Source organism: Notolabrus celidotus, chromosome 2 (assembly GCF_009762535.1).
Source record: "Notolabrus celidotus isolate fNotCel1 chromosome 2, fNotCel1.pri, whole genome shotgun sequence".
Lineage (NCBI taxonomy): Eukaryota > Metazoa > Chordata > Actinopteri > Labriformes > Labridae > Notolabrus > Notolabrus celidotus.
This window is the reverse complement of record NC_048273.1, coordinates 10,081,334-10,105,648: the sequence shown is the minus strand read 5'-3', so window position 1 is coordinate 10,105,648 and position 24,315 is coordinate 10,081,334. Positions and strand designations below refer to the sequence as shown.

The 24,315-nt window shown below is 43.6% G+C and overlaps 1 protein-coding gene across 1 annotated transcript; it reads left to right on the top strand.

Annotated features, from left to right (window-relative positions):
- The first annotated feature begins 1,098 nt into the window (after nucleotides 1-1,098).
- prdx6 (peroxiredoxin 6) lies at nucleotides 1,099-8,115 on the top strand. Its single transcript, XM_034675905.1, has 5 exons — nucleotides 1,099-1,285; nucleotides 4,438-4,594; nucleotides 6,463-6,606; nucleotides 7,065-7,211; nucleotides 7,783-8,115. The coding sequence occupies exons 1-5, from the start codon at nucleotides 1,194-1,196 to the stop codon at nucleotides 7,906-7,908; spliced, it is 666 nt and encodes a 221-aa protein (XP_034531796.1). The 5' UTR covers nucleotides 1,099-1,193; the 3' UTR covers nucleotides 7,909-8,115.
- Nucleotides 8,116-24,315: the final 16,200 nt, after the last annotated feature.

Here is a 24,315-nt window from a genome sequence, read left to right as displayed (position 1 = left end):
AAAAACAAATAACACAGATCAAACAAAACAACAGTATAATCACAAATTAAAAGCTAACTTAAAGGTAAAAAGGTGAGTTTTTAAAAGAGATTTGAAAGCTGAAGGGTCAGAGCAGTTTTGTATATTGGAGGGGAGTGAGTTTCAGAGGGTGGGGGCGGCTACTGAGAAGGCTCTGTCCTCCAATTCACCTGTGACCTGCACAAAACTGTATTCCTCTATTTATTGTAATGTGTTCAATAAAGTGTGCTCTACTTCACGAACAGTGGTGTTGTCATTAGTGTTAATGTCACATTTGTATTTTTTGTCCTCAAACTCCAGGTAAGAGGATCACAGACAGCGATGAGGTGTGTAAGAGGTCAACAGATACTAATGCAGGGTGGTGCCTGACCGTGTAGGGCTCTAAAAACAAATAACACTATGATAAGATATGATTTACTACAGTTATACAGAGTGTCATAAAGATATAGTATACAGATAGCAGACACGTTTGCATGCATTCATTGTCTCATTTGTTGTGTTTTATATTTTCATTCATCAAAACAAAAACAACCAAACACTCGAGAATCAAGAATCAAGAAAGCTTTATTACCAAGATAGTTCACACACAATAGGAATTTGATGTGGTGATTGGAACACCGGAATTCAACAAGACAGTAAAGACAATAGATAGAGAAACTTAAATATACAAATAAGAAAAGTAAAATAAGTAGGCTACTTATTGAAAATAAGAAAAAATACTAATCCGTACCACACAAGACGTATATAGGTACTATTTAAAGACATAACTATGTTTGCCTAAGCCAGAGTGCACATTTTAGCAGATGAATATGATAATAAATTAGGTTATGGATTAAATTACGCTATTGCACGATTATTGAGGAGCTGAGATTATTCTAGAAATTGTTCCATAAAGACTTCACAAGGTCGTTTTTATTTGTGGTTTTACTAAAAAGAGAACTTTACAGTCCAAACATGTTTTAAATAACTTATTAATTTAGGTAATAAAGGTCTAAAATTCAAAGAAACTAAACACTGTTATATTTTGACGCCTCCTCTCTGGTTGGCCGATGACCTGCTGCGTCATGAATTTAACCCCGCCCATATCCGGGTCCCCTCACGTGGTCTAAACCAGAGACTACCAGCGCAGGCTCTCCTGGACCTCCTTCTGTTGTGTGACCGCAGACAGAGCCAACATGCCGGGGATCCTGCTGGGGGACGAGTTCCCAAACTTCGAGGCCGACACCACCATCGGCAAGATCCGCTTCCATGACTTCCTGGGAAACTCGTGAGTGCGCAGACTCCGAAAATCTAATATGACAACACAATGAGATGTTAGCCTGAGTTTGAAGCGTACATGTGTGTGAGACTGAGATGCTGCCAGACGGAGAGAGGGCTGCAGGATCAGGGACACTTAGATGCTTTGAGTCACATTTCTAAAGATGTTTAATCTGCTGCGACTCCTGCTGGACCTCACAGAGAGGACCAGAACCAGGACCAGGACTGGTCTGTGTTAGAGGATCAACATGTTCCATAACAATTTAATCAGACAGGTTTTTATTGGTTTTACGGATGCGTTTTAATAGTGACCTGCAGCAGTGTGTGTGTGTGTGTGTGTGTGTGTGTGTGTGTGTGTGTGTGTGTGTGTGTGTGTGTGTGCGTGAGTGTGAGAGAGAGAACCTGATCTGTCACTTTTGTTCAGCTTGTGTGTGTTTATGTAACAGAGGAATGAAAAGAACCACACACAAACACACACACACGCACACGCACATTCATTCACACACAGCACAGTGTGTTCCATTCATACTCCTCTGTTGTTCTCAGGTCAGATTATTTGCAGCAGTATCCTGTACAGAGACTCTTTCAGGGTCATGATAGCCTTCCCCTCAGACTCGATGTGTTGCAAAATAAAGTTCATATCTTCACTAATGGTCGAAATCTGCTCTCTGATTGGTCCCTCACATGTGCAGTACACTAAAAATCTGCACCTTTAAACCACACATATTTCACACAGTGTACTAAAACTAAAACACATGTTGCACAGCACACACACACACACACACACACACACACACACACTCCTCGTTCTGCTCCTCTGCGCTCTTAAAGCCGTCAGTGCAGCTTCAGTCCAGCAGGCAGATGGAGCGTCCCAAAGGGCTGAAGTATGTGCAGATAAACACGCTGACCTCTCTCTGTTTGAATCGTTACACAACATCTCAGTCTTTGTGTGTGTGTGTGTGGGGGGGGGGTGGATGTTGAACTGTGAGGGGCTCCGTCTGTTGAAGCCTCGCTGAGCCTTTTCAAAAGTTTCTGCACAATCAAACCCGAGCCTCCTTCTCTCTCTGACTGTGTTTTTATTCTAAATATGTATTTTAAAGCTTTGTTGAAGTTTAACTCTCTAACTTCTGATCACTTCCCTCCCTGTTGGAGTCTCTGTGTTCTCTGCAGGATCAAACTGGTGCGTTCTCAGTTTAATCTGGTCACTTAGTGGTCAGGTGATCTCAGCGCCTTCCTGTTGTTTTACAACATGTGATGAGTGGACGTTACAACGTGAGGCAGAGAGCTCATGTGCTTCAGCTGTAAATGTTGATTTTAAGAGATTATAAAGAGAAACGTCTCTTCATGATGATCCTGTGATGTTTCTGGAGAAACTCAGCTGAATCTCAGTCGTCTGTTTTCTCAATCAGACGCCGGAATTTCCTCCTCAGAGACTTCATGTTCTTCATCGTCCTCCTCTGCATGCTCGTCACACACAGCTGGTTTTAAAGCTCAGGGGCGCTGCAGAGGGGTGGCCAGACAGGTCCCCCCATGAGCTGAGTTAAAACTATGCGTCGTCCGAGGTGGGACTGAGCTGTTATAACTTTGATTATAACAGAGGACAAACTTCTTTATGAGTCCTTTAAACAGAGACTCTCTGCAGGATCATCATGTGGAAGTTAAATTTGTTTATAGCTTGTTTACAGCTTTGTTTGTTATCATCATGAACCGTGGGTGTGTTCGCCTGAACGTCAGCAGTGATGATTTGTATCATGCTCATCTGTTCACTGGTGTTTTGGCTCAGATGTAGAGGGCAGTGAACCTTGGTGTGGATTCTTCCTGCTGACCACACCTCAGCGTGATCACACATGCTGATATTTAGAGCCGACTGGCCATCCTTGAGTGTATGCAGGCGCACACATTGGCTACATCTGATTTATAAATCCCTTCTTGGCTTGGTCCCAACTTATTTGTGTGTGGATATCTACAAAGATCTTAAAGCCCCTATGCCCAGTGCTCCTCCGACATCTTAGTAATGTGTGTTACCCGTGTACGGACAGAGATCGGTAGGAGAGCATTTAGTTTAGCTGCTCCCACTGCTCTGAATTCGCTCCAGAAGGACTTGAATTTGTCTGATTTAATTTCACTTCCTTTGGCTCCATCTTAAAAGAAAGACAGACCCCAGAAAAAGCCTGTGTTTAAAAAAAAAATGCTGTTTTGCATTCACAAATTGCACTATTTGTAAATTAGTTGCAGTTTTAAATTATTGATTGTTTCTACACACTGGCTGTATATATGCTCCATACTAGTGAATAGTACTATTTATTTTGATGTGTGCTGCTGACCTCTTGGCCAAGTTGCCCTTGTAAAAGAGGTCTTGATCCCAATGGGTTCTCATCTGGTTAAATAAAGGTTAAAGAAAGAAAGACTTCCTGTAGCTTTATTTGCAGAAGCCTACACACATAGCTTCAAAATTGTCCTCAAGCCCTGTGATTGGTCGAAGGACAGCATCATATTTCCTTCATTCACAACATTTCCAGTATCACCGCCATCGTCCTCAGCTGCCGTACAGTCCATCTCCTCTCTTTTCTTCTCTGCAATAACTGCTGCACGACATTTATCAGCTCCAACATAACTCACCCTGATTCAGCCGCCACAGCTTCCAGTGCACGCACGAGCAGAGAACATAGCAGAACCTTAAAAACTGTGATGTGACGAGAAATAGATATCACGCTGCCAGCTAGTGTTAAGGTGGAGTATTGCAGAGTGCTGCAGACTCTCTAATGCTCAGGTATGTGGCGCTCTTGGCAGCGAAGGTCACTGCAGTGTAGAGCCAAGGAGGTATAAACCAGGCTTCAGGGCCCGTGTCCATTAACAGCTTTATGCTCTGCCCGTTTTACACAGTTCAGTGTTTTCAGTGCTCAGCTGTGCTAACGGCACACTCCTGATACAATACTTCCTGAGAGCAAACTTACCGTCCCTCATTGATTTATGAATCTGATCAGACGTAGTGTAAATAATCAGATTAGTGAAGTCTGCAGGATCCACCTTCACTCAGCGTCCCCATATAAACCTGTGACGTGTTCCAAGCATTTGAACCCCCGTGCTGGATGAGAATCATCTTTGTGTTTTTAATGTGCAGAATAATAAACCTCACTGTGTTCTGTGTGTCCCCCCCTGCAGGTGGGGGATCCTGTTCTCTCACCCGAGGGACTTCACCCCCGTCTGCACCACCGAGCTGGCCTGCGCTGCCCGGTACACCGAGCAGTTCAAGAAACGAGGCGTGAAGATGATCGCCTTATCCATCGACAGCGTGGAGGACCATCGCAACTGGAGCAAGGTCAGGGCCACCAAACTTGCACGCACGCACGCACGCACGCACGCACGCACGCACGCACGCACGCACGCACGCACGCACGCACGCAACCACACACAGCTGTACTGACTGTGTAAGAGGTGAAGGTATGTCAGGTCACTGTGGGCGGAGCCTGGAAGTAATATCTGTCCAGTTTTTTCAGGTCAAAGTTAGCACTCGTTTATCATCCCACTCTTCATCTTTGGTTTAATTTTTAACCCTTTATAAAACAGAGAGTGAAGATGCAGTTTGTCAGACGTGCAGACTGATAGATGATCGTGCACGTCTCTGTGATTAATGTTTTGCAGAAGAAAAGTAAACAAACTTCTTTGCGATGTTGCAGCGTCCTTTAATCTGACTACAGAGCTGCAGACACAGATCACAGAGGTGGAGGAGGAGCATATGAATTTACAGAAACAGAAGAATCATTAATCAGGAGGACGGGAGTTTTGCTTCATATTTAACCTCCCCATAACATTTCTGTCTCTGCAGATCTTTGCAGCAAACTTCAGGATAATGATTAACGTCTCCTCTAACCGTGTCTGTTTGTTTTTATAAACCTATGGGGTCAAACATGCATGAGTTTGTCCCTGACGCTTCACACAAAAAATGCTCCTCTGTGATTGGCTGTTAGCTGAGCTCCTCCTCACAGAGACCTCTGATTGGTCCAACAGGTCAGAGGAGCTGATGTTATAACAGTGACACGACGGAAAGAGGATCTCTTTAAAGCTCTGAAGTTTCTCCACAGACCAAATCAAACTGTTTGATGATTAGTTAATATTACAGTATCTGATGTGAAGATGCTGTTTTCTTTGTTTTATTTCACTTCTGTCAAAGACACACAAAGTCATCAAGAGACTGAAGGTTTTGCCCAATTTTCTGACTTCTTAGAAATCACAGGAGGAGTCCAGAGAGACCAGCAGCAATACAAAGATTAAATAATCGTTTAATTTCAGCTCTAGAGAATTAAGATTATCACATTGAGTCTCTATAGAGCGGATCAGAGTCTGTGATACTGTTTGTAGCTCTGTGTTCACTCCTCACAGCAGACAGAGTCAGAGTTCAGGCGAGACACTCGATCTGACCGCAGATCTGAAGCCATGTTTATTTCCCCTGATCCAGAAGAGCGTCATGTCTGCACCAGTTTCACATCCTAAATATGAAACATGTTCAGTATTTATGATCAGACATCCTGTCGTGTCGGGGAACCTCGAGGACAGACGAGCACGATCTGTGGATGGTTGATTTTTCTTTCGACCTGTTGCCCGCCGTGTTTCTTTGATCTAAAGTCGTGTATGATCCCAAGAGACTTTGTGAGACTTCCAGTTTAGAGAGAGAGTCTGTGAAATATCTATCATCACTGTTTCACCCGTCTAAAGAGGGAGGAAGGAAACAGGAAGTAAGAAGGTTTCCCCTTTCTTCTGGTCCTCAAGCAAAAGGCAGAAGCTGAGTTTAAATTGAATAAAGACAGTTTATGTATACACAGTGAATAATCATAAGTCATATCTCAACAAAACAAAATCTCTCTCTTTAAAAAAACAAACAAAACTAATGAACAAAAAGACTTTCACTGAAACCCCAAACTGAACGAAACAAGAGAGAAAACAGGGACTAAAGAAAGAGTCCGCTACTCTGACTACTGCTCAAACTAAACAACAGAAACACAGATGATTCAAAACCTACAGACCGACAGCTCCAGACACTCAGGGATGCTCATCTGTGGAAAGACGGACACAGTTGCCGGGCTGAAACATCCACAGACTACATGAACAAACCGTGATGTGTGAGCTCTCACGTTTTAACATCTGTGACACTGTGTGTGTGTGTGTGTTTGTATTTGTGTGTGTTTGCAGGATGTGATGGCGTTCAACAGCGACGCTGACACCGCCCTGCCCTTCCCCATCATCGCCGACCACAACAGAAAGCTGTCGGTCGACCTCGGAATGCTTGACCCCGACGAGTTGGACAAGGACGGCATGCCGCTCACCGCCCGCTGTGTGAGTGACAATCCTTACACACACACACACACACACACACACACACACACACACACACACACACACACACACACACACACACACACACACACACACACACACACACACACACACACACACACACACCCCTTTGCTAACTGTTCACTGTCCAAAGAGCAGACATTAAACTCTATTTAAACGTCCTCCCTGACCTCCTGTTGAGCCAATCAGGTTAGAGCATGAGGTTGTTTCATGCCAAGCAGGTGAAAGGTCAGAGGTTAGAGATCAGAGGTGATTAAACTACATGTTATAACTCACATGCTAAATTATGTCATGCTTTCTTTCTTTAAATTCAAACTCTTGTCAAACTTTACTTCATTCTGCTGCAACACACGATCATTTGTTTACCTTTCATCGGGGTCTTCACGATCACGTCCTTCAGGTTATATATTTATTGATGTCGTGTTCACCTGCATCAGGTGTTTGTGATCGGTCCTGACAAGAAGCTGAAGCTGTCCATCCTCTACCCGGCCACCACGGGGAGGAACTTCGACGAGCTGCTCAGAGTCATCGACTCTCTACAGCTCACCGCCCAGAAGAAGGTCGCCACACCCGTGGACTGGAAGGTAAACTACAACACCTGCATGGTGACCTGTGCACATCACACACACGCTGTTTTAACAGTGACATGAGGGTCGTTTTGATGTGGAGGCATCATTGAGTCAGGAGCAACAGGCATGAGTGACCTGCACATCTGTGAAGGCTCCATTAATGCTGAACAATATATACATGTTTAGGAGCAACATATGCTGCCATCCAGACAATGACGTCTTCAGGAAGACCTTACATATTTCAGCAACACAACGCCAAACCACATTCTGCATGTATTACAACAGCATGGTTCTGTAGTAGAAGAGTCCAGGTGCTGAACTGGCCTGCTTGCAGTCCTGACTCGTCCCCCATTGAAAACATAAAATACAACAAAGGAGACCCTGAACTGTTTGTGGTGTGTTTTTTAATTTCTGCGTTTGTGTGTGTGTGTGTGTGTGTGTGTGTGTGTGTGTGTGTGTGTGTGTGTGTGTGTGTGTGTGTGTGTGTGTGTGTGTGTGTGTGTGTGTGTGTGTGTGTGTGTGCGTGTGTGTGTGTGTGTGTGTGCGCGTGTGTGCGTGTGCACGTGTGTGCGTGTGCGCGTTTCAGCCTGGTGACAAAGTGATGGTGATCCCCTCCCTGTCGGACGCTGAAGCTGCCTCTCTCTTCCCTAACGGCGTGACCACCAAAGAGCTGCCGTCTGGGAAGAAATACCTGCGCTACACCCAGCCCTGATCCAGGAAGTAGACCCTGACCACGTCACCCAGACCTGACCGGACCCTGACTACGTTCAGACTAGATCCTGTTGTAGTCCACTCGTTTTGTCCTGAAGCTAACAAACACTAATCTGACCAAAAGAGTAAAAGCACTTATCTGTTAGAGTTCAGAGGTCGTGCTCAGTGCCTTCTTTCACTTATAATAAACTCACTTTTCACAAACTGAGTCCTGAATCTGTTTCTTCATGATCACACTCTGACAGAAGAAGGTGCAGTGAACGAGTCCACCACTAGGTGTCCTCCTGCAACTTAAAATACAGATGTCAGACTGACTTTTTACCTGCAGTACAGCCGTACACCGGCAGGTGGCAGTATACACTCACTGAGAGGAGGGAGTGGTTTCACTTTAAACATCTACAGTTATGTTCATTTATAACGAGACCGTTCAGGTAATTAAAGTTAGTTTCTGCAGATTGGACACATACAGGCTCTGAAACCTTTAATCATGTGTTTTTAACCCTTTAATGTCTCGTCTCTTCATGTTAGGTTCCTCTGATCTGATGCTCTGCTGGTTCTGTTCCTCATGTTTAGGCCTTTAAATATTTCAGGCACAAGGAGGTCAATCATCTGTCGTTTTTAAACAGCAGAGATGAAGAGAAACGTCCAGAATCCCGTTTCAGAACTTTGAGTTTATTATCACACAGCCTCCGAGATTTTAATCAATCCCGAAAGAGGACCCCAGTCTTCACTTTAGAACCACTCCACTTTAACAGCGTAGAGGTACGTAAACCAACTCCAACAGAGATCAGGTTTACAGTCATAAAATATGACATCTATCTAAACAGGTGAGGAAGCAGCTGGATGGTGTGTGCAGAAGTGGTCAGGTATTAGTCAGTGAATGTTTGAAAGTTGAGACTTCAGATTTCAGGAGAATTGTATCTGACGTGACTCATATCTCGGGTGAAGCCCCCGACGCAGGTCAGAATGAAACCCAGGCTGCATGCTTATGAAGCTTCTGTACATGGGGCACACTTTTTATCCGCTAAACACCATCATTCTGATAGGTAGCAATATTTAACAGAACACCCTGTTCCCATCAAACCAACGACCACATTAAGATCAGCCTCTTCTTCTTCTGCTGTTCTCTCTGTGCATGTCAAACTGGTTTAATTCTGATTGAGTGATCAATGCATGTGCACTCATGATAACTTATTTTGTATCCATGAATAGCCATGTTGGATTCTCTGATCAGAATCATGTTAATCTGGTTCATGTGAAAATAGCTTCTGAAGCATGTCTGAAGTTTCTGCTTCTCTCTTCTAGTTCAGTTCAGCTTTGATTAGTTGAGTTTGCTTGGTTTAGTTTAGTTAATTTAAGTTTCCTTTCCTTTCCTTGTCCTTCATTTCATTTCCTTTCCTTTCCTTTCCTTTCCTTTCCTTTCCTTTCCTTTCCTTTCCTTTAGTGTAGTGTTGTTGAGTTGCATTTTGGCTGCATGTTCATGTTACTGTCTGTTAATCTCAAAAACAGATACCTCCTCGTCCTCCTCGTCCTCCTCGTCCTCCCCGTCCTCCTCCTCCTCCTCCTCCTCCTCCTCCTCCTCCTCCTCCTCCTCCTCCTCCCCTCCCTCCTCTCTGTTTTGTACCCACAGTCGCTCAGACTAACCCCTCACAGACTCTCTGTTCCATCAGAAGCATTTCTCAGATTCCAGACTCCATCAGTCTGTGCCAGAGCACGAGAGGAGCTTTGGGTGTCAGACGCTGGCTTAATTACCCCCCCCCTCCTCCCCCTCCTGTTTGTCTGTCATCCCGCTCCTCTTGTCCATCCAGTCGACTCACCCCTCCCTACTTGTTTTAGAAACACCACAACATGAAACACAACACCAACAGGACACTCTCAGGAGAGAACACACACACACACACACACACACACACACACACACACACACACACACACACACACACACACACACACACACACACACACACACACACACACACACACACACATCATGCTGCAGACACAAACAGGGGATTTATTTTAATACTCACTGTGACAGTAGCTCTCGTTAGAGTAGCGTAGCATTCAGTGGATACAGACAGTTTCCTGTGACGTCACACTCTGAACGATGAACTCTAAACGTTGTCATGATCTCATTCTGCTGATTTCCAGGATTGTAAATTGTAGACACTGATCTTCATGAACCTGATCCAGACGGATTAATCTCGGCTTTAAACAAAGATAGAGTTAAAGTCAGACAGGGGACTCAGTTTGAATATGGTCAAAGTTTACTGTTCGGTGTGAGGCGAGGAGGAGGAAGATGAAGAGATGAGGAGGAGAGAAACAGATGTAGAGGAAAGGTTTAAACACACACGATGACATGACCTGCTGATTAGAGACACTTGATTTTGGTGGCTATGTTTTGTCCCCAGTTTCTGTGGCCTGTGTTGACCAAATGTTGAACCCCTGCTCGAGACTTAACAAACTTTTCTGACAGCAAAGATTTAAAGATGAGGAATCACATCAGCTCAAAGGTATCAATCAGAGGTGAGAAGTTTTAGAAACCAAACAAAAGAGAGTATCTGTGGATTTTGTTCGTCCTTCATCGTGATACAAACGTCTGATCATGCTGGATGTTATTCCCAGATGTAAGCCGTGTGTCGCTGACTTTAAAACTGATCCACACCAACACAACCCCCCCTCCTCTTCTCCTCTATCTCCGCTCTATCTATGAAGGTCACATTTCAGCATGTGTGGGTCTCACTCCATCAGCTCTTAGCAGCTGACACAGGTCGACTCCAGTGGTATGATCCTCACACACACACACACACACACACACACACACACACACACACACACACACACACACACACACACACACACACTGCTCATGCAAAAGGCCCTTTACTCAGTGTGTAATATGACGGTCGGTTATCGATAATCGACCTCCAGCCTTTACAGTCCAGTTTTCATCTTCAGCAGAGACCATGTGTCAAGATTAAAGAGTAATTCAGTCCTCAAAATTATGCCTGCAAAATAAAACACTGTTGTTTTTTAACATCCCACAGAAGAGCGCCCGTTCATCTGTTTGTGGTGAGTCTCAGTTTCACTTTAAACAGTTCCAACAGAGGCTTCACTCTGGCTTCCTTTACATTGGCGGTTCTGGGGAGGGGCCAACAGGTGCCAGTGCCCCTGTAAAGCTGAACCCGGACCCCCCTGTGGCCCCCCCTCCACACCAAACAAATATTATAGCTACAATAAAAAAAGCTTCGGTATCGTGCCGATGTTACAGGCGGAACACATGCGTGTTGCACTTGGTTCGAGTCCCTTAGAGCGCCCCCCAGTAAAATTGGTCTAGAACCGTCACTGTTCCTTCAGCGATATGAACCTGAAACAGAAACTGATGTTCCTGTGATGTTCTTGTAATTAATGGGTCTTAAGTTTGCTGAAATAACAACATCATGATGCTGATTAGTCAAAATTCAAAAGTAAAGCGTTGTCAGGTCTGTCCTCAAGAGGAGAAAAAAACTACTTTTACAATGTTTGTTTGTTGAATGGAGGTCTATGAAAGAGGATTAGAGAGACACTGATGTTTGTCTGTTTGTTGAATGGAGTTTGGTTCAGTCGTCTCTGATGCAGGTTCAGCATGTCGAGAGGAATCCCCAGCCTCAGGAATACTTCCCTAAGTTTAAAAGTGGGTTTTTATGAATGATTTAATAAGGAAAATAATAGTGTTTACATCGAGGGATCCATATAACCTGCCAAACTTTTATAGTGTAAGTATTTATGTAGACTTTTATGAAACTGTGCTGAAAACAAACAATCACCCGGGAGAGCCGAGTGATTGTCTGTAACCTCCTGCACAGAGAGAGAGAGAGAGAGAGAGAGAGAGAGGGCTGCCTGGGTGTTTACTTGGTGGTGCTGTGCATCTGTGTGTGTGTGTGTGTGTGTGTGTGTGTGCGTGCGTGCGTGCGTGCGTGCGTGCGTGCGTGCGTGCGTGCGTGCAGATGTAGGCCTGGATGTGAGCCAGCAGCAGGGAACTCTGGGAGCAGACCCAGGACTGATGTCATCACCAGCCGGACCGGGGAGCCAAGGCAGCGAGCTGTGACACTCACTGTGTGTTAACATTTGTTTTACGTTGTGTTTTCTCCGTGTGTGTGTGAAAGTGAGAGTGTGTGTTTGTGTGTGTGTGTGTGTGTGTGTGTGTGTGTGTGTGTGTGTGTGTGTGTGTGTGTGTGTGTGGGGGTGTGGGGGTGGTACAGGACCCTCGCCTGGTGTCCATCAGCCGCACTCCTCGTCCTGTACTCTTCAGAGGATGACCCTGAGTGTTTGAAGTGTGTGTGCGTGTGTGTGTGTGTGTGTGTGTGTGTTTGTGTGACGCTGTGTTGGATTCAGGATGCATTGTCTGAAATCTCTCTTCAGCTTTGTCACTAACATAATTTTAAAGCCACAGAAGCTTTGTGTTTGTTAACTTCCTCTCAGTTTTATTGAGACGTGCGGCTCCAACTCGTCATTATTTTCTTTACAGAGTCTTAAAAGAAAGAAAGAAAGAAAGAAGCGAACTCTCCCTTTAAGAAGCTTTACAGCTTTTCACATACACTCAGTCAGCCACATCTTTTAAATCTCTTCTTAAAACCTATTTTTACAGACTTCATCCCTCTAACCACTTTTACTTCTATTGTACTGTTATTTTTTTTTAGCTTTTATCAACTAATTAATTGTTTTACATTTTATTTTATTTTTTATTGTTTTAATTTATTTTAATTTATTTTGATTTATTATTTTAATGTTCCTAATTCATCTTTTTCACTTTTTCTAATTTACCCAGTGTCATGTCGTCCTCTTATCCTGAAAACCTCTTTTATTGTTCTTTTAATGCTTTTATTTACTTATCCATTTTTATTTATTTATTTATTTTTATTCATTGTATTTATCTATCTTTGGAAAACCTCTTAAACAATGATTTATTGGTCTATTGTCACACCAGTTAATTCCTATTTAATTTAGGTGTATTCTTTTTAACCTCACGTTGTATTCTGTTTTGTTAAAATTCCTCCTCCTCGCTGTCAAAAGGTTTACTTTGTGATTCGAACCATTCTTTCTTTGTCAAAGCACTTTGTAAACATTTGTTTTTAAAAGTTCTATAACAAATAAAGTGATTATTATTATTATTATTATTATTATTATTATTATTATTATTATTATTATTATTATGCTGAAGAAATCATCCAGATCACCTACATAATAACCACAGTCTGAATTGACGGTCCAGCACTATTTCACTGTTACCTATGCATCATCTCTAAACTCATCTCCAGCTATGATTGTGACTCTGAATGTCCTCATCTCATGAGTGAGTATAAATATATGTAAATAAGACCTGCGTGTCTGTCTGTCTGTCATGCAGCAGAAACAATATTTGCTCTTTCACTTCTCGGTCTGAGGCGTCAGACTTCAGAGGGACGGACGGACGTCTGGGTGCTGCCATGTGACTGGAGCGTAAAGCTGCTTTGGATTCAGAGACTCAGTCTGATCCAAACTGATGATTTTCCCTTTCCTCACTCACTTCAGACTTCTGTGAGCCACTCGGGCCGCTGTGATGCTTTCCATGTTGGATTTGTTTATGTTTGGAGAGAGGGACAGCGGGGGGAGGAGGGGGGAGGAGAGGGGGGAGGCAGAGAGAGCAGTCATTGAAGTCAGAGCCAATGTTTATGTTTGTGTCTGGGTTCTCTTCTCTCTTTTTCCCACAACAGAAAACAGCTCTCTGTCCCTCCGTCTCTCTCTCTACCTGTCTCTCCCCCTCCCTCGCTCACAGCGACGCTCTAACCGTCCATCTGTACACCTGCCAGCCTCCCTCCTGTGTTTGTGCTGCAGTCTGGCTCCTGACGAGTCCGTCTGGGCTCTGAGGAGGAAACCGGTCAGGTGGAGCTGAAGAAAGAGCGTCTGTGGTTCAGGACGGGCTTCAGAATTTTCCATCTGAGCGCTGAAACCCAGACGTCTGAATGAGCTGAACGAGCTTTATCAGGACGGAGTTTCTCCATGAGCCACAGCGTGCAGACAGGACAGTGTGTGTGTCCTCTTTGCAACACTGACTCACACTCACTGTTCAGTCTGTGCTCATGTGACTAAACCAACTTCAACTTTCATTTAGCAGGTGAAGTGAAGCCGGCGCTGCAGTTCCTCTAGTGTCCACTAGAGTGTGTCTCCTGCAGTTCCTCCAGTGTCCACTAGAGTATGTCTCCTGCAGTTCCTCCAGTGTCCACTAGAGTTTGTCCCCTGCAGTTCCTCCAGAGTCCACTAGAGTGTGTCTGCTGCAGTTCCTCCAGTGTCCACTAGAGTGTGTCTCCTGCAGTGAGTCAGTCACCATAGAACCCCATGTTAAAATGTAACAGTAGAAATAAACATGTTTATGTCTGCTGCTATACCAGAGCATGACTCAATCCATCCTCCTGTACTGCTCTACCTGCTTCTTCAACATGTTATCTGTTAAAAACAAGGCCAAACTCACACACATCACCACCACAGCTTCTAAAATAATCGGTCTCCCCACACCAAACCTCACAGACTTAAACCACAGGGCCATCATACTTATCGCAACCTCAATAGAACGGGACATCACACATCCTCTAAACACCTACCTCATCCCACTCCCCTCAGGACGCAGGTACAGAGCACTGAGGTGCAGAAGGGCTCGCCTCGGCAAAAGCCTGATCCCTGCTGTTATAGCAAGCCTGAACACAAGGCCTCGCTGAATTATACAACCTTGTCTGAGTGTTGATGTCTTTGTGGACTGTTTGTTGAGCCTACGTTGTGTGTTCTTGTGTTTGTCTATGTCTGTGGAAATGCAGAAAGGTGCTGTGGAAAAGAATTTCCCTAAGGGGACAATAAAGTCTAAAGTCTAGTCTAAAGTTTACAGCCTGGTACAAAAACAGTTAGCAGTTATTTTCATATTCATATATATGAGTTATTGTTTGGATGAGGTAGCATCATGTTCACAGTCCATCTCCACCAACGTCTTCTCCCTTTTCTTCTTTGCAATTAGTGCAGCTCAACTTTTATCAGCTCCAACGAAACAAGCTCAGAGTCACTGCAGCACGAACAAGCAGAGAAAGCAGCGGGACAGGAAACTGGTGATATGACTGACATAGAAATCACGCTGCAGACTCCGACGCTCCAAAGCAGATGTACGTAGTGCTCATGAAGGCGTCTTCCGTAGCTACACTGTAACGTTGGTGCGGAAGTATGAAGCAGGCCCCCCTACAGGCCCGGAGGACTTTCATTGTAAGTGTAAGCATGCATATATTCCTTCTGCAACTGTTTTCAGATTATGTGTGTTTTTGTATTTGTATTGTTCATGCAGCATGTATACTGATAGTGGAGTTTTCATCTTCATGCATTCAGTTATTTCTCATTTGCAGTGTGTCTCTGCTGTTTTTGGACTCAATCATGTGTTTATGATCCGCCTGCTAATAGAGCTTCTAATGTGTTAGCTGCGGTGTTAGTCACTGTTGGTTCTGATAACTTTACTAACCCTCGCTCCTGAGAAGACGGCGACAGGCTCAGTCCAAAGCTTTAAAGAATATGATGGTTAATGGATCAGGGTTGAGGTCTCAGTGGCAGCGTATGTCCTTTGTGCAGTCTGTGGGTTTCGTGTCTGTGGGTGTCGAGTGTGGGTCTGTTTTCGGAGGGTGGGTTTCAGATAACAGCCCCGTCCTCTGTTTACGTCTCCTTCCACCCGAACACATTAGCACTCTCTCTGCTGCTCGTCTCAGGACTCTCCCTCCTCTCTGCCTGTTATTCATCTCGCCTCATTTCAGAGGCTCAGAGGTCACACCCCCCTCCTCCTGACACAGAGACACACTACACCACTAACCTGCCTGTCACCACTCTCACTGCAGACACGCCAAACCTCCAGCTCTGCAGGGGTCACACACGCTGAAATACATCACAATGTTTGTGTCTTTATTTATAAGACGGATCTTAACGTCTGATTTATGTGAATACATTTGTCTGAAACGTGCTGAAAGCTCTATGAAACATTCCCAAGACGTAGACTAAGTTTGCGCTGCATCCTCAAAGCTTGACTCAGATTCAAAGATCAGATCTGACTCGTTTCTATCTCTTACTTTTTATATGTGGCCTGTTTCAGATTCTTGTGTGCTCTGGTCACGGCCCTGCAGGAGCAAAACACAAAACAACAACAAAGACGTAGCACTAAAGTGAGCATTATTTATTTACCTTTCATAACATTCAAAACGAGCCAATCAGAGCAACAAAACATGATGAAATACACATGCACCACATGCAAGGTATAAAGCGTAAGCTTCACAGGATGTCAATGTTATCTCACTTTACAGTTCTTGATTTTTTATAAAGATCTTTAAATAAAGAAACTTTCAGCTCTGATAAAACTGACACTGTAGCTGCATCCACGCTACGCTTGCAGCTAGCTTCTTTCTTACACAGAGGTAAACGTCAGATTCTGGTATCTTCCTCCTGGGCTGTGAACGCAGTCTCATTTCTTCTTTTGATCCAGAGGAACCTATGAGACAAGGGAGCTCAGGGACTCCAGAAAGGTCTATGGTTAGTAACTTTAATGGGAAAGGAAGAGTTAAAGTAAGAGACTGGCAGAGAGAGGAGAGAGAGGGAAAGACAGGATCCCAGTGTGTCAGTCTAAGCCTATAGCAGCATAACTAAGAGCTGGTCCAAGCCTGATCCAACTCTAACTATAAGCTTTATCAAAAAGGAAAGTTTGAAGCCTACTCTTAAAAGTAAAGATGGTGTCTGCCTGGGAACCTGACTGGTAGATGATTCCAAGGGAGAGGGGCCTGATAACTGAGGGTTCTACCTCCCATACCATCAGTCTGGACGTGGATATATGAAATATGAATGAGCTGCTAGAGGGGTCTGCAAACTTGCTAAATGTAAAGTCGTTCTTTATTCAACAAAAACGTATTTTATTCAACGATCTGTGACGTCCTGGTGTTTGAACGTGTCCTGGTAGAGAACTAGTCACAGACGCCTTGTGCGAAACTCTCAAAGTACTAACATATATGAATTCTTAAAGATATGAGGTTTATCTTTTATTTTACTCAAATAAAACAACAGACATAAGAAACAGTAAAAGAAACAGTGAGAACAGATTTAACAGCTGTGATTGTAACTGGTTTGTCTGCAGCTTTGTTAAGATGAGCCACCTCCTGTCCTCTCTCAGACTGATAAAATAAATATGTACGAGTCTTTCCTAGTTAGATATATTTAATATGTAGCATAAAATCATTCTTTTAAAGCGTCTTCTGTATATTACTCTTCTCCCTCCGTGTCCACAAACATCCTAGCGGCGTGTAATTTCCACGTTTCCCCGAGCAGACGTCGTACGCTCACGCCCTCGCAGTCAGCTCTCTCTCTTTCCCAGAACACAGACAGTCAGACGGTAACAGCTGGTCTGTGAGCTGAGGTGAGTTTTACTGGAACTTTTTCTACTTTCAGAATGAAACTTCAAAAACCCTGCTGCTGCTTCTGTCTTTATTAAAGTGAAACTGATAGTCAGTCTGTGTTTAATTAAGGAACGACACAGACTTCATCTTTGTACTGAAGTTTACTAAACGTTACTCAGACCTTCATCATCCCTGAGTCAGCACAAAGTCACAGATTCCCTTTTTAAAGCACCTTCAGCTGCCTCACAAACAGACTCTCTGAGGAGACAGTTTCACATCTCAGACCAGCATAAACCTTTTTACATGCTTTGAGTCCATAAATAAAATCCTTGAAGGTGAGGACTGAGATCTGGAGTCAACACCTTGACCTCATGGTGTTCCTCCAGACCACCTTCTTCCATCGCTCTGTAGTCCAGGTCTGAGCTTTCAGTGTAGGTCAGGGGTCAGCACGGACACCCTGACTGGTCTGCAGCTCCACAGCTCCAAACACAACAAACACATGCTGAGCTTTTGCCATCCATGACCCTGTTCTCCTTCCTCTGACTTCTTCGAGAACCCTCCCCATTTTCATGGAGGGTCCCCGGTCTGGGGGGTCATCTAACCGTCACAGTTTGGTTCTCGTCAGAGTCGCTCTCATCCTCACACTACATCGTTTTCCTACTACAACTTTAAGAGCATAATGTTCACCTGTTGCCTGACAGATCCACACACTGACAGGTCACTCTGAGACAGGATCAGTGGTGTTCACCTGTCAGAGGTCAGAGGTCAGAACGCTGTGACTGATCGGTCTTATTTGGTCGGTCTATTTGCAGGTTGATATCTGACCACAGGGTCGTTTCTCAGCAGAGACATCACTGAACCGTTAAGCAGGTTTAGCTTCTTTAAAAATCCCTCATCAGACTGTTTGTTGTTGAACCTTCTTGTAAACGTGAAGGTTCACCTGAAGTTACAGGAATCTCCTTTCCTGCAGGACTTTTTGAAACTCCTCCTCCTCGGTCTGACTCTCTCTTGGAGTTTTTCAGTAGTTTCTGTAACCTCTGACCTTTAGGTTTGTACTTTCTGTCCTCCTCTGCAGCAGCTGCACACCTCGCCCCGAGCCTTCATGTGTAACTATGCACATTTCTTCTGATCAGGCTGAGAGGGATTCCCAGTCTCTTCACGGTTAGTCCACCCCCCGTATCGCTGCCCCCCCCCAGTCTGTGGTTCCTCCTCCCACACTGAGGTTGTCCCGTCTCTGCTCATGACTCAGTCGGGCAGTACGGCGCAGACGGGCTGTGGTGAGCTGATCTTTAAACTTCTCCATGATGGGAACCCAGAACGAGGAGACCCCCAAGGTGCCTCACACGTAACCACAAACAGACACACATGGAAACACACAGAGGTAAAATGTGTGTGTGCAGTTTCTCATTTATGCAGAACTGAAACCACTGAAACATCGTCTGACTTTGTTTACAGACTCTTTATCTCAGTGTTTGATTATGATGCTATAGATAATAACATGTTAGTAATAATATTAACATGATGATTCATCTTTAAATATGAAGAAGGAGTTATTTTAGAAGGAGAACCCTGAAGTTATTTTGTGCAGGGAGAGAAAGGTGCTTCATAAAGCCTCCTGAACACAGACATGAGTGAGCAGATGTGTTTATTATAAGTCTGAAACACACAGATGTGAAAGTTCCCTCAGTGAGTCAGTGCTACGAGCTACATGCTCATCTGTTCATTGAGCTGCGGTGACGTCGTGGTTTGTTCAGATTGTCCTGACTTCTTGTACCTTTCAGTCTGTCTTCTGAAACTTTAACTGCTGTACGATCGATCCCACTACAGATGTTGACTTCTTTGATTGATGAGTCTCAGGGGAGGACGAGTGTCTGAGGGCTGCACAGAGTGTAGGAGCCTAAATACAATTCAAGGTCATGTACAAATAATAATATGCATAAATAGTTCATTTATAAGGATTAAGATAAATATTTACGAATATAAGGATGATAAATAGTTAAAGTTCATAGGGATGTAAGTAATTCTCATAATATTGAAATGGTATGTGGATGTGTGATATAGATTGTCATGTGTTGGAAGGGTGGCTAAAGCATGCATGCTGTAACTCCGCCCCTTTGTTAAGTTTCGTTTTTTAATTAATGGGCAGTTAGACAAGCAGAGAGACTGGAGCCACACAGTTTTTTGACCTCTCTCTGATGCTCTCTCTGATGCTCTCTCTGAAGCTCTCTCTGAAGCTCTTTTATTCTTTCTGAATTTTGTGGATAAAACTTGGATAATTGACACCTTTCTGTACTGTTCTATTATGTTTGCTCAAGTAAACAGTTGAACTTTTCATCAAGTTGTCGAGTGGATTTTTTGGGAGATTTTGAGAGCGTCAAAACTACGGCTTCGTTCAGTGGAACCCACACAGAGCATAAACATTTTTAAAAGCAAACTCAAGACTGACCTTAGTCTTGCTTTTAACTTCATTCTTATAACAGTTTTATTTATTTATTTATTTATTTATCTATCTATTTGTTTATTTATTTATTATCTAGTTCAAATTGTAGTCACATTTTTTCTACTTTCTTTCTTTCTTTCTTTCTTTCTTTCTTTCTTTCTTTCTTTCTTTCTTTCTTTCTTTCTTTCTTTCTCTCTTTCTTTCTTTATGTATGTATCTATGTATTTATCTATGTATTTATCTATGTATTTATTGATTAAGTAATTAATCTATTTATTTATTTTAAGTATAGCATCTTATTTTCTTTTAATGTTTTAATATTTTCGTGTTTTATTATCTTATTGATATATTTTATTTTGGTGAGTTTAATTTCCTGTGTTGAGTTTTAACATCTTATCTTTCCTCCAGTGTTTCCACATTAAAGGTGACATATCATGCAAAATGGACTTTTTAATGGTTCTCTACCTGAAATATGTGTCCCTGGCATGTCTACAAACCCCCCGAGAATGAAAAAAAATCCATTCTGCCCCTGTTTTGATTTCTCCACCTTTCTGTAAATGTGTGTGAAACGAGCCGTTTCAGACTTCCATGTTTTTGTTACGTCACAACAATATCCGGTCTGTCACGGAGTCAGAGCTCGGAGCTTGTTCAGCCCATAGACTGTATAAAATACAACTCAACCCCTCCTCCGTTTTTCATTACCTGCACACATGTGTGCTAACAAGGAGCTTAGGAGGGAGGGATGTTAGTTGTAGGCTGTCTTAATAAACACAAAGGTCGGTTTTACTCCCCATATCTGCAGATTTGAAGATCTAGTGGATGATTTTTATTTTTCATGGATAAGTGCTAGCACTAGTTAGCATAGCTACATAGCCACATGTCCGTAGCTGTAGCTGTGTACCAAGACACACGTCTACATACTGATAAATAAAACAATAAGAAACACTAAATCTGTGACCAATCGTTCAGAAAAAGGTCCTGCTGCAGGGGCCTCTCCGTCAGGATCAGATTCTGGATCAGATTCAGAGGGTTGAAGTAACGCGATCTGTGAGCAGCCAACATGTAAACATTAGATCAATGTGCTGGGGAGCCGAGGCCACATCCGCTTCCTGAGGGGGCGTGGTCAGAGAGAAAACAGACCGTTCTGAGGAGGACTGAAGGAGAGGACTTTTCAGGCATGCCAAAATCTGATTTCAAAGTGTTTTTTTGAGCATAAACTTTAAAGACATGTTTTGGGGACCTCTTAGACCAATATATATTGATGAAAAAAGCGTGATATGTCAGCTTTAAGATATCATTAGAGTGTTTCCTCAGTTCATTCAGCAACTTCTTTTTATTTTTCATTTATTTATTTTATTTCATTATTATTATTATTATTATTATTATTATTATTATTATTATTATTATTATTATTATTGTTGCATATATTGTGTTTTTAGGATTGTGGGTGGGTTTGGGGTCGAGGCTGGGGATGGGATTAGGATGGGGGGCTTTTTTAAATTTTAATCTGTAATCTTAATTTATTCTATTCTAAGTTGTTTTTATGTACAGCACTTTGTGTTACAATGTCAATGTGTGAAAAGCGCTTTATAAATAAAGTTTGATTGATTGATTGATTGATTGATCAGAGCCACACTGTGAAGCCACACTGATGTTTAAAGCATGATGGAGGATGAAGCAGCAGAGACCGACACTGAGGAAAGTTTTTACATTTATATCAGAGCTATACGTGCAAACAGTATGACGTGCAGACTTATTCTCTGCTCTCATTTTTAAAAGGACTCTCCTTTTTCAACTGCTCATGTTTTTACTCATCCTGTTCCACTTCACTCTTCCTGAAAGATATGAACATTATTATTCCTGTGTTTTCACATCAGCTCACCCCGATTTCTTCTGGATATTATAGAAGGAGGCTGGCAGGAAAGAGTCTGAGTAAAGTCTCAATGATCTGCGTTCACACGTTTAGCCCACCCTGACAGATTCAATGGGTTTGCAGGAGTTGTGTGATTGGGTGGACGCAGCTTAGGAGCACAGCTGAGGCTGATGAGCACGAGAACAGTCGCATTTTGCAGATGCAACTGAACATGTTAAATATAACCTAAAGGTTTTTGAATCAAAGGATTCAGTAAAGGTGGAAGGAAAAGATTTACTCATCTTTAGCAACATTTTCTGCTCTAAGTGAAAGTTGTTTTTTAGTTTCTGTGAGTTATTCTTCTAAAGCAGACTGAGGCCTGATTTTTTTCTGCTTTGAGCTCCATCATCCATCGATAGCTGCAGTGATGAAGATAAAGAGATTTATGTGAGGCTTTGTGACATTTCTGCATGTTGAATTTGAAAGTCAGTGTGAGACATCAGACTGTGTGAAAGGTGTGAAACACAGAGATCCTGTCATATTAACAAACCCATAGGAGCGTCACCGCAGAACACAGACCCCCGCACAGCGCGGGCGGCCTGCTACTCGTCACCAGCTCAGTTCTGTGTTTGCATGTGTGTGTGTGTGCGTGCTTGTGTGTGTCGGTGTGTCGGTGGGGGAAGATCTGAAACTGCGGGGGACAGGAAAGCCCTCTGCTCATGGGTGTGTGAGTCGAGGTTGCAGGTTCAGCGTGTTGCATGAGGATGAGGCTGGTGGTCTTTACTCCACCCATACATTTCTTTATCAAGTTAAGTTTATTTTCTGTTTGATGGTGACACATACACACAGATGCACACATACACACACACTATCACAAACACACAAATGCAAACACACACAAACACACTATAAGGCCCCTCTCCTTTGGAATCATCTACCAGTCAGGGTCCGGGAGGCAGACACCCTCTCTACTTTTAAGAGTAGGCTTCAAACTTCCCTTTTTGATAAAGCTTATAGTTGGAGCTGGATCAGGCTTGGACTAGCTCTGAGTTATGCTGCTATAGGCTTAGACTGACACACTGGGATCCTGTCTTTCCCTCTCTCTCCTCTGTCTGCCTGTCTCTTACTTTAACTCTTCCTGTCTCTTTAAGTTCCTAACCATAGACCTTTCTTGAGTCCCTGAGCTCCCTTGTCTCGTAGGTTCCTCTGGATCTCTGCTGCTGTGGACATGCCAGACTCAAGCTGCTACAGCTACTACTATCTGTCTCACCTCTATCATCTCCCTCTCTCTTTATCTCCCTCTATCCCTCTCTCCAACTCGGTCTCAGCAGATGTGTGTCTAACATGAGTCTGGGCCTGCTGGAGGTTTATGCCTGTTAAAGGAAGTTTGTCCTTGCCTTGCCACTGTAACTTTTGATTGACACCCACACCTCGCACACACTCCTGTGCAGGTAGAATCAGATGCTAAATGTGACAGAAACAGATATGATGCAGTTAGCTTGCAGAGGATAGCTGTGTGGAGCTGTGGAGCTGCTGTTGTTCTCACTGAGGGGCGTCCTGACCGATAATCGGGTCAGCACAGCCCTCCTGGGAGGGAGGGGTCGCCGTGGAAGCCCCTCAGAGCCTCCACAGTCAGATGAAAAGAAAACAGTCCAGTTCAGGATCCACATGTCGGGGTGAGGGGTGAAATGTGTTTCAGATTTTCCTCTCTCTGCTCGGTTTGATTCTGAGCGGGGAGGGGGAACCTCCTATAACACCTCCCTGCCCTGCTGTCAGCTGGTCCCTGCTCTGTTAGGGTGTGTGTGTGTGTGTGTGTGTGTGTGTGTGTGTGTGTGTGTGTGTGTGTGTGTGTGTGTGTGTGTGTGTGTGTGTGTGGTGCAATGTGGTCCAGCGTATCTGATTCTTCCTTCCTCAGGGTTTTAGTTAATCCTCTTCTCTGGGCTTCCTTCCCAGAACAGTGAGACCTTTCTAAAGAAAACAGGGCAGAGCAGCACCTCGAACCTTCGCCTCCCTCATTAAAGACCGGGATGAGGACTACGTTGATTTTCCTGATTCAATTTAAGCCATGAAACTAGAGCTGATCTGGGTCACTCCACAGAACGAAAGAGTGAGGGATGAAAGAGAGACAGCTGGGGGGAGAGAGAGACTCAAATCAGTTTGAACACTTCATTCAGTCTGAGCTGGGTCACTGTGTGCTGAGAAAGGCCAACAGAGATTCAAAGAAACCTCAGGTGGGTCCAGTCCTCAGGTAGGTCCAGTCCTTAGGTGGGTCCAGTCCTCAGGTGGGTCCAGTCCACAGCGTCACAGATTCTTGTGTTGGTTTGAAGCTGACTCTCACGGTTATGGTGCGTTCAATGACTCTTGTGTTAGTGTTTGTTACGTTTCCTCTCACCGTTCCTCCTCTACTCTGATAATCCGGAGCACACATCGCTGCAGGAGCCTCATTGGTCGACAGAGCTGTCAATCATGGCCTTAGTTTGGAAAAGGGTTTGGGCCACTGATTATTTTTAAGTCCTACATTTTTACTCAAAATCTGTATTCTAGAATGTTGTCTTTGAGATCAAAGACAACATTCTAGAATAATGTCTTTGATGTCAGAATTCTGAGAGAAAAGTCAACATTCTGAAGAAGATCCTGCTTTATCCCTCTTTTTATATCATCAATAACTAATTCAATGTAAATAGAAACATGAACACTGAG

What these genes read in the sequence shown, in the direction of transcription:
- prdx6 (XM_034675905.1), top strand. Translation starts at nt 1,194, where the DNA reads ATGCCGGGGATCCTGCTGGGGGACGAGTTCCCAAACTTCGAGGCCGAC. An exon ending in ACCATCGCAACTGGAGCAAG is followed by an intron (nt 4,595 to 6,462) that starts GTCAGGGCCACC and finishes GTGTGTTTGCAG; the next exon opens with GATGTGATGGCGTTCAACAG. An exon ending in TGCCGCTCACCGCCCGCTGT is followed by an intron (nt 6,607 to 7,064) that starts GTGAGTGACAAT and finishes CACCTGCATCAG; the next exon opens with GTGTTTGTGATCGGTCCTGA.